Source organism: Tachysurus vachellii, chromosome 3 (assembly GCF_030014155.1).
Source record: "Tachysurus vachellii isolate PV-2020 chromosome 3, HZAU_Pvac_v1, whole genome shotgun sequence".
In the NCBI taxonomy this organism is placed as follows: domain Eukaryota; kingdom Metazoa; phylum Chordata; class Actinopteri; order Siluriformes; family Bagridae; genus Tachysurus; species Tachysurus vachellii.
Genome location: NC_083462.1, coordinates 17,898,117 through 17,908,861, shown reverse-complemented (window position 1 = coordinate 17,908,861; position 10,745 = coordinate 17,898,117). Strand labels below are relative to the sequence as shown.

At 41.5% G+C, this 10,745-nt stretch overlaps 1 protein-coding gene across 2 annotated transcripts in view; it reads left to right on the top strand.

Annotated features, from left to right (window-relative positions):
- pigh (phosphatidylinositol glycan anchor biosynthesis, class H) overlaps positions 1-9,939 on the top strand; it is a 14,009-nt gene extending 4,070 nt beyond the window's left edge. Inside the window, exons 3-5 of one of the 2 annotated variants that reach the window (XM_060866092.1) lie at positions 1,575-1,658; positions 8,643-8,732; positions 8,840-9,939. In XM_060866092.1, coding sequence (XP_060722075.1) covers positions 1,575-1,658; positions 8,643-8,732; positions 8,840-8,860 — 195 coding nt within the window. In that variant the 3' untranslated portion in view covers positions 8,861-9,939. Of the gene's footprint in view, positions 1-1,574; positions 1,659-8,642; positions 8,733-8,836 lie in introns of both variants that reach the window. The other variant, XM_060866091.1, reaches the window with a different exon arrangement.
- The last annotated feature ends 806 nt before the right edge of the window (positions 9,940-10,745 follow it).

The window sequence follows — 10,745 nt, the reverse complement described above, 5'->3', positions numbered from 1 at the left end:
AAATAAAAAAACATTTAAGTCACTCTGGTGTCTGCTAAATGCCAGAAATGTAATGATCGTGATTGGCTTGACAGATGATTGACAGGGCAGATAGAGAGGATGCCCCACCCACCTTTAGGGCATGTCAGGATTTACATGTGCAAGAATCTGATTCAATTCAAGTTTATTTTTATTTGTACAGTGCTTTTTACAATGGACATTGTCTCAAAGCAGCTTTACAGAACATAAACATAGAACAAAAGGTTAATATAAAGAATTATATAAAGATTAATATAATACAAAATTCAAGATTAATATTAGATATATTTAAATGTGTATGTATTTATCCTCAGTGAGCAAGTCTGAGGTGACTCAGGTGACTGTGGGGAGGAAAAACTCCCTTAGATAGTAAAGAAAGAAACCTTGAGAGGAATCAGACTCAAAGGGGAACCTCATCCTCACCTGGGGGACACTGGGGGTGTGATTATAAATATACAGTCTGATAAATGTTGTAATGATGTAAAAAACCACTGAGTTCACATCTCCTCTTTAGTATAGCAGTCTAACTGGAGCTGGTAGATCTCTAGATGCCTTAGGATTCTCACAGAGTTGCACTCATCTCAGTGAGGGTCCAAAATCTTCATCGCACGGAAGACGATCGGAGCTGATACAATTTCTGGATGCCTCAGGATGGGTACAAAAAGAGAAGCAGTGGAGAGGAATTAACGTAGCTGCTGTTCATAATATTAGCGTCTGATGTAATAGTGCACAATATTATGGGATGTATTATGTGTACGCCTGGCTAAAGAGATGAGTTTTTAATCTACATTTGAACTGGGAAAGTGTGCCTGAGCCCCGAACACTATCAGGAAGACTATTCCAGAGTTTGGGAGCTAAATAAGCAAACGCTCTACCGCCTTTAGTAGACTTAGATATTCTGGGAACTACCAGAGGTCCTGAGTTTTGTGATCTCACAGAGCGTAAAGGATTGTAACGTGTTAGAAGACTATGTAGATACATGGGAGCTAAACCGTTAAGAGCCTTGTACGTAAGTAGCAGCAGTTTGTAATCAATTCTAAACTTAACAGGTAGCCAGTGTAGAGATGATAAAATTGGGGTTATATGGTCATACTTTCTTGTCCTAGTGAGAACTCTGGCAGCTGCATTTTGGACTAACTGTAGCCTATTTATTAAAGATGCAGGACAACCACCTAGTAATGCATTACAATAGTTCAGTTTAGAGGTCATGAATGCATGAACTAGATTCTTGTTAAAGACAAGTTGCTGTCTAATAAACACCCAGGTCTTTCACTGTCGAGCTACTAGTAACAGTACAGCCCTCTAAATGGAAGTTAAATTGTGAGAGTTTCTTTGTACTGGTTTTTGGACCGATTAGTATTTCTGTTTTATCGGAGTTTAACAATAGAAAATTACAGCTCATCCAGTCTTTTATCTCTCTAAGGCATTGAGTTAATTTGGACAGTTTAGTTATTTCATCTGGTTTTGATGAGATATATAACTGTGTATCATCAGCATAACAGTGGAAACTAATCCCATGTCTTCTAATGAGGTTCTCAATTGTGTTTTATTTCCAGCAAACGATCATCTATTACCTTTGCATTCTGCTGAAGGATCCTGCTGAGTCTGATGGAGTCAGCAGCGTTGTTCCTCTTTTCAAGGTTTGTATTTATTCCACTCAGTCATGACTCCGATGGACAGGATGAATAAACTACCATTAATATACCATCAGTTTCATAAAACACACGGGGATGTACGGTTACAGGAAAATAATCAACTCTGTATACAGCAAAACATAATCAATGATTCATTATAATCTTCTGGGTTTATAGTGGAGGGCAAAAGTTTGTGCACCCTCACTTGACATGTAATGTTTACTTTTTTAATTAATAAAGATATTACTTGTTTATTAAAAATACTACTTGATAGTAGAACATTCAAAATTATAGAATTTTTTTCCTGATTTTTTTTGTTTGGATCTCGTTATGTATTTTTCTGAAGATTCCTCCCATGCATTCCTGTCATGTCTCCTGGTTTTAATCGTTTCTTGAATTTATTTATTTATTTATTTATTTATTTATTTATTCATCTCTCTTAACACTTCTTTCACACTTGTGTGAGAGCTGGTTTCCTGATTCTTATCTACTAATTATAATAAATTTTTATCCCCCTTGCGAACTGAGATTATTGTTTAGGCCTTTGAGCTTCTGAGGGTTGTGAGAAAGTCGTGAGCTCGGAGCTTAATGTCTACACATCTTCAGACTGCCACACTTGCGTCAGTGAGCAAGAGTCAAGCATAAACTACATCTAGTCAATCTGATGAATCCCTGTCTTGGTTCATTGCAAGTGGATTTGGACAAATATGATCAGATAAAAATGATCAAATCTGTATAAATAGAGGTTAGGGTGCCAATACATTTGGTTACTTCTTGTATGATGATGTAATACACTGTAATGTTGTACCCTATGAGCCATAGGTAAGAAATGGTGCATTAAGTTAAATGTAGTGATTCAAGATTTTTATTTGTCACATGCACAATTATATAGAGCATATCGTCGTTGTCGGGCAGAATCCTCGTATCTCCAAAACCGTTAATTTTTAGGAAATGAAAAAAACGCCGTACCATATCTGCAGTGCACAGGGTTTAGCCCGCGTTGCAGTGGATTGTCTTGCGCTAAATTCCTGTCCTCAGTTGAGCTCCAGAACTAGCAGGGGTCAAGATTTTTTTTTCTTTGGGCCCAGTGTTTTGAAGACATTTACCTCAGAAGACGTGTTGATTCGTTGCGACTCTTCTTGAGGAGAAATATGCCGCGAAGCTCTCCCGCGGAGTGAGGAAGAGGTGGACAGTTGAAGTGTCCAATGGAGTTAAGAGATTTGCGCTCAAGCTATTTTCAAGAATTTAGATTGGTTAATAACTTATAAAAATAACAGACCCACGTGGGGACTGACCAATAGCATCGATATATGAAAAAATATGAAATTGACCAAATTTGGACATACAAGGTTTCCGCCCGACAGCAACGATATATAACTCTATATACCGAGGTACTTGAAGCTGCTCACCCTCTCCACAGGGGTCCTGCTGATCATAAGAGGAGTATAGGGTTGCTGCTGTCTCTTCCTGAAATCAACAATCAGCTCTTTAGTTTTGCTCACATTCAGAGAGAGACAATTATTCAATTCAAGTTTATTTGTATAGCACTTTTTACAATGGACACTGTCTCAAAGCAGCTTTACAGAACATAAACATAGAACAGAAGGTAAACATAAGGAGTAGTATAAAGAATTAATATAATAAAAATTCTTAATATATATAGTTCAGTGTATGTATGTATGTATGCATGCATGTATATATGCATGTATGTATGCATGCATGCATGCATGCAAGTCTAGTGCATACAAGTCTAGTGTAATAGTGCACAGTATAATGGGATGTGTTATGTGTACGCCTGACTAAAGAGATGAGTTTTTAATCTGCATTTAAACTGGGAAAGTGTGTCTGAGCCCCGAACGCTATCAGGAAGACCGTTCCAGAGTTTGGGAGCTAAATAAGAAAACGCTCTACCGCCTTTAGTAGACTTAGATATTCTGGGAACTACCAGAAGTCCTGAGTTTTGTGATCTCAGAGAATGTGAAGGATTGTAACGTGTTAGAAGACTAGTTAGATATGTGGGAGCTAAACCGTTAAGAGCCTTGTACGTAAGTAGCAGCAGTTTGTAATCAATTCTAAACTTAACAGGTAGCCAGTGTAGAGATGATAAAATTGGGGTTATAATGGTCATACTTTCTTGTCCTAGTGAGAACTCTGGCAGCTGCATTTTGGACTAACTGTAGCCTATTTATTAAAGATGCAGGACAACCACCTAGTAATGCATTACAATTAAAAGTTAAATTGTACAATACTTAAATTGTTAAATACAAGTTAAATTGTGAGAGTTTCTGTGTACTGGTTTTTGGACCTATAAGTAGTATTTCTGTCTTATCAGAGTTTAATAACAGATAACAGAAAATTACAGCTCATCCAGTCTTTTATCTCTCTAAGGCATTGAGTTAATTTGGACAGTTTAGTTATTTCATCTGGTTTTAATGAGATATATAACTGTGTGTCGTCAGCATAGCAGTGGAAACTAATTCCATGTCTTCTAATAATGTTCCCTAATGGAAGCATGTATATCGAGAAAAGCAGAGGTCCTAGAACTGATCCTTGAGGGACCCCATGATTAACTGGTAGTAAACTGGAGGGTTTACCATCTAATTCTACAAAATGGTATCGGTCAGACGGGTAGGATCTAAACCAACTTAAAGCTTGACCATGAATACCTGTGTAATTTTGTAAACGATATAGGAGAATGTTGTGATCTATAGTGTCGAATGCAGCACTAAGGTCAAGTAGAACTAATAGTGACATACACTCTTGGTCCGAAGCTAAGAACAGGTCATTTGTGACTTTCACAAGTGCAGTTTCTGTGCTATGGTGGGGCCTGAAACCTGACTGAAACTCTTCGAGGATATTGTTCTCCTGTAAGAAGGAGCTCAGTTTAACAGACACAACCTTTTCAAGTATTTTAGACATAAACGGAAGGTGTGAAATAGGTCTGTAATTTGATAGTTCATTTGGAACTAAATTAGGTTTTTTGATGAGTGGCCTAATAACTGCAAACTTGAAAGACTTAGGGACATAACCGAGGAGTTAATAATATAAAGAAGAGGCTCATCAGCTTTATTTAACACTTCTTTCAGTAATTTAGTTGGAATGGGGTCTAGTGAACAAGTTGTTGATTTAGCTCTAGTAATAAGCTTATCTAACTCTTCCTGTCCTGTACATGCAAACCAATGTAGTTGTGTGTCTAGAGCCTTAGGTGAGACTGGGTCACTGTTGCTCTCATATATTGAGCGTCACCTATTTTATTCCTGATACTTTCGATTTTATCAGTGAAGAGTCTCATAAAATCCTAACTACTGAACTGTGATGGAATAGTGTGTTCAGATTTCTGGTGTTTTGTTAATCTAGCCACTGTGCTAAATAAAAACCTGGGATTGTTCTGGTTATTTTCTATGAGTTTGCTCAGGTGCTCAGCCCTGGCAGCTTTTAGAGCCTGTCTATAGTTCTAAAAACAATTCTAAAAACCTCTAATTTAGTTTTTCTCCACTTTCCCTCGAGGTTACGGGTTTCTCTCTTGAGTGTGTGAGTATGATTATTATACCAAGGTGCAAGCGTTTTATCTCTAACCTTCTGTAATCTGATTGGGGCAACAGTGTCATGTGCGAGTGAATTTAGCGCCTATGCTGTTAGTAATTTCATCTATATTGTTTGTGTTTAAGGGTACAGTAAGAAGTTGAGACAGATCAGGCAGGTTATTTGTGAATCTGTCTTTAGTGGTCGGAGTAATAGTTCTACCGAGTCGATAACGTGGTGAGACACAGTTAGTCTGTTCTACAGGTAGTGTGTATATTATGAGGTAGTGGTCTGTGATGTCCCCACCGACATGTCTTCCATTGAGGAAGCAGAGGTCGAGGGCTCAGTTGTGGACTCGTCGATCCCCCAAGCTGAGGTCACTGAGGTAGTTGAGAAGCTCCTCAGTGGCAAGGCACCGGGGGTGGATGAGATCCGCCCTGAGTACCTCAAGTCTCTGGATGTTGTGGGGCTGTCTTGGTTGACATGCCTCTGCAACGTCGATTGGAGGCTGGGGACAGTGCCTCTGGTCTGGCAGACTGGGGTGGTGGTCCCTCTGTTTAAGAAGGGGGACCGAAGGGTGTGTTCCAACTACAGGGGGATCACACTCCTCAGCCTCCCCAGAAAAGTCTATGCCAGGGTACTGGAGAGGAGAATTCGGCCTCGCCAGGTTGCTGGAGGGTTCATGGGAGTTTGCCCAACCAGTCCACATGTGCTTTGTGGATCTGGAGAAGGCATTCGACTGTGTCCCTCGTGGTGACCTGTGGGGGGTGCTCTGGGAAAATGGGGTCCGGGGCCCTCTGCTAAGGGCTGTCCGGTCCCTATATGACCGGAGCAGGAGTTTGGTTCGCATTGCCGGCAGTAAGTCAGACTTGTTCCCGGTGCATGTTGGACTCCGGCAGGGCTGCCCTTTGTCACCAGTCCTGTTCATTATCTATATGGACAGGATTTCTAGGCGCAGTCGGGGGCCGGAGGGAGTCCGGTTTGGGGACCACAGGATTTCGTCTATGCTTTTTGCAGATGATGTTGTCCTGTTGGCGTCCTAAAATCAGGACCTTCAGCGTGCACTGGGACGGTTTGCAGCCGAGTGTGAAGTGGCAGGGATGAGAATCAGCTCCTCCAAGTCTGAGGCCATGGTTCTCAACCGGAAAAGGGTGGCTTGCCCACTTCAGGTTGGTGGAGAGCTCCTGCCTCAAGTGGAGGAGTTTAAGTATCTTGGGGTCTTGTTCACGAGTGAGGGAAGGATGGAGCGGGAGATCGACAGGCGGATCGGTGCATCTTCTGCAGTGATGCGGTCGATATACCGGTCTGTTGTGGTGAAGAAAGAGCTGAGCCGCAAGGCGAAGCCTCTATTTACCAGTCAATCTACGTTCCTACCCTCACCTATGGTCATGAGCATTTTTTTGTCATGACCGAAAGGACAAGATCCCGGATACAGGCGCCGAAATGAGTTTCCTCCGCAGGGTGGCTGGGCGCTCCCTTAGAGACAGGGTGAGGAGCTCAGTCACCCGGGAGGAGCTCAGAGTAGAGCCGCTGCTCCTCCACATCGAGAGGAGTCAGCTAAGGTGGCTCGGGCATCTGTTCCGGATGCCTCCTGGACGCCTCCCTGGGGAGGTGTTCCGGGCATGTCCAACCGGGCGGAGGCCCCGGGGAAGACCTAGGACACTCTGGAGGGACTACGTCTCTCGGCTGGCCTGGGAACGCCTCGGTATTCCCCCGGAAGAGCTGGAGGAAGTGTCTGGGGAGAGAGAAGTCTGGGCGTCCCTGCTTAGACTGCTGCCCCCGCGACCCGGCCCCGGATAAGCGGTAGAAAATGGATGGATGGATGGATGGTCTGTGATGTCATCGCTTTGAGGAATGATATCTATATCAGTGACATCTATTCTGTGTGATATTATTAAATCTAGTGTATGATTACGACGGTGAGTTGCTCTAGTGATGTTTTGTTTAAGGCCAGGTGAGTTTAGTAAGTCCATGAATATGAGTCCTAACGCATCATTTGTGTTGTCGACATGAATGTTAAAATCTCCTACAATTAATGCTTTATCAAAGCTAACCAATAGGTCAGAAAGAAAATCTGTGAATTCTCTAAGAAAATCGGTGTAGGGCCCTGGTGGTCTATACACGGTCGCTAGTGCAAGAGACATCAGGGATTTTTTCATGTGCATGTGCAATAGTGTAACATTAAGGACGAGCACTTCAAAAGAATTAAATCTATACTGTGTTCTCTGGGTAACAGTAAGGTAATCACTTAAAATAGTGACGACACCACCTCCACGACCAGTCTGACGAGGCTCGTGCTTATAGATATATCCTGATGGTGTAGACTCATTTAGACCGATGTAGTCATTTGGTTTAATCCAAGTTTCGGTAAGGCAGAGTGCAGTAAGGCTATTTTCTGAGATTATTTCATTTACAATAAGTGCTTTGGGTGCAAGTGATCTAATGTTCAGAAGCCCAAACTTTAGGAGCTGTTTTTGTTTGTTTCTTTGGCATTTTTCTGGTCTAATTACAGTAAGATTATTTCGAGAACTTCTCACATAATTACTTTTGAATCTCACTGCTCGGGGAACAGACACAGTTTCTATGGGGTGAGCTATGTGTGCATTTGTGTCAATGTGTTGAGGTGAAGGATGGCTGTTGAAATTTAAATTTAAAGCGTAGTTTACCAGTCAGAAGGTGTGCAGCGCCCTGGAGATGTGGTCCGAGAGGATCTCCGCTCCAACTCTGCTGGGGTGCAGGCCGTCAGCTCAGAACAGCCTAGGACACTCCCAGAAAACATTCCAATTATCGACAAAGAATAGATTCTGAGCCTGACACCATGACTGAAGCCATTCATTAAAAGCGAAAAGTCTACTGAACCTTTCAATTCCTCGCTGGTACGTTGTCCGGTCACGATGATCCTCGCCGTGGGCGCTGTGCTGCGAACCGTCTCCACCAGGGTGTTGAAGTCTCTCTTCAGGGTTTCCGACTGCCTCAGGCTGGTGTCTTTCGAGCCGGGACCATGATGTTAATTTCTCTACCTCATCCAAGTATGCGATCTCATTATTGTTGTGAATTAGGCACAGAACCACAGTATCATCAGCAAATTTGATAATAGATGTGGAGCTGTGGGAAGATACGCAGTCATGTGTGTAGAGAGAGTAGAGCAGGGGACTCAGGACACAGCCTTGTGGGGCTTCTACGTTCAGGGTGATGGAGTTGGAGGTGTACTGGCCTACTTTCACCACTTGAGGTCTGCCGGTGAGGAAATCAAGAATCCAGTTGCAGAGTGAAGAATTCAGGCCGAGGTCCATGAGTTTAGAAGCCAGCTTGATGGGGTCTATAGTATTGAAAGCTGAGCTATAGCTGATAAATAGTCGATGCAGTTTGTTCTGGGGATTAGTGACATAACGTGCAACATTCACGACTTTGATGATGTAAAGCTTTGAGGAGAAACGTTAATCGTTTGCGTTCTTCTCGCTTTCTCAGAGCTCCAAGCCGAGGCTGAACTGCCTGGTGCGTGTGTACAGGAGCTGTCAGGAGATCCTCGGACCGACACCGATGACGGACGAGCTGCAGGTATAAACGCCTACTGGCCTATCTGGTCCTGCCTCATGCCTCAAATATCTCTGCGCTTACTCTCTAATTTACTGCGCATTCTTTTTTTTCTCTTCTCTCTTCAGCAGACACCTACAACAAAAGAGTGAATATCCCCCGTCAGAGTCTCTACGTAAGCTGTGACGGTTCACCATAAATCTCCATGATGCCATATTTACCACAGTGCTGCTGAATCCTGTGTTCTGATTGGTCAGCCCGTGTTGAGTAGTTTTCTTAAACAGCAGTTCGGACGGTCGTGAAGATACTCTGCATGGGTTTATATTAAAATGGTTACCATAGCAACAGGGACTCATATGGCCGATGCTCTACACGCACGGGAAGTTTTCAGTAACCACATGTTTATTTAACGTTCATGGAAGAAGTCTCCACTGTCGGAGGGAGAGTTTTGTGTCCATAATCTTCTGACATTTTAAGCTGCGTTTATAGAGGAGAGCAAAAGTTTGTGCACCCTCACTTGACATTTAATGTTTTATTTCATAGACAAATTAACTTGATAGTAAAAGAATCCTAAATGTGTTTCAAGTTTCTTCTAAGTGTTTTAAGTTGTGTTTTTAGATCTTTGTGTATTTTGTGTGATTCTCTTCAGCGTCTCTTTAAACACTCGTCTTCTTCAGCTCTGTGAAACGTCAACATTTTTTCACCTCTGGGTGTGTGAGAGCCGTTCACCCGATTCTTACCTCACAGCAAAACCACTTGAGTGTTTCAGTCTGTTTATCTTCTCCTGCTTAAAGTCTTAAAAGTGTTGCTTTCAAGACATTAAAAACCTCAGTGGTGATTACATAATAATAGATCGACTCAATCCTGTCGAACAGCATGCAAGCGTCTGAGCTTTGATGGAAAAAAGAACAAAAGCTGTAAAATTTAGCCTACAAGATATTTAATCAGAAAACTTTTATAACTTAAAAATCTGGTGTGTTAGATGCATGGTGATAAAGTATTATTTAATAATGAGATTAATCTATTAGTTGTGTTTTTTAAAAACTGATTAGAAATTAAATTCAGCTCAACTGTGATTTTTAATTCTGCGGATTTTTGTACCGGTGAAAGTTTGGGGGAAACGTTACAGCTTATAGATCATAAAGATGTATTTAAAATGTATTTTGCAACAATAATGTCATGTATTTTCTGACTGAAATAAAATTTTAAATAAACATTTATTGTTTTTTTTTCCTCTTTCAGTGTGTTTTCCTGTTTAGTAGATAAATGAACGCAGTAACCCGATTTGACCGCTAGGGGGAAACCCCGTTGCTTTATAACGTATTTAGATGATAACGCGTTATAACATGTATTAGTAAAACTGTAAATGTTAAATGAACTGATATGATAAATGATAAAGGAACTATGTATTAGTGGGAAAATATTAAAATGAAAACTTTCATGACTACTGGTCTGAATGAGATGTGACCGTCGTGGCTAAATCGCACATCCGTACACGACTCCTTACACACACGTTAAAATTGTTTGCTAAAATATTATTCGAAAGTAAACCTTAACTTACGGACAAAACTTTAGCAGAAGATGGCAGAATTTATCGATCAGCAACTTGAGGAAGCGCAGCGAGTTTGTATTCGCTGAGTTTCTGCGGTAAGTGTATCTGCTTCACCATGTGGAGTTGTGTAACAACAATGGCTCGGTTGTGACTTCAGCTCATTGTTCCTGGCTTTAGATAATCAGTTACCAGCCTTGTCACAGTAGCTGCATGGAAGCTACCGGGAATCTCTGTGGTCTTTCCTGAGCTCTCGCTATTGTCGCGTGTCGCCTGAGGGATTGTGCTAATCCTCATCGTCGCTCTGTTACTGGGATTCATTGTGCGAAGGTCTTTTGTTGAAACAGAAACAGTGCTTTGACTTTAGAGGATTTTACAAAATTAAATCACACACCTTTCTAATTGTTTTGATTTGTTCATAGACAAGAAAGAAAGTCTTACTTATATTTTTTGTTAAAACACATTTTCTTCCTTTTAATTTCTTTATT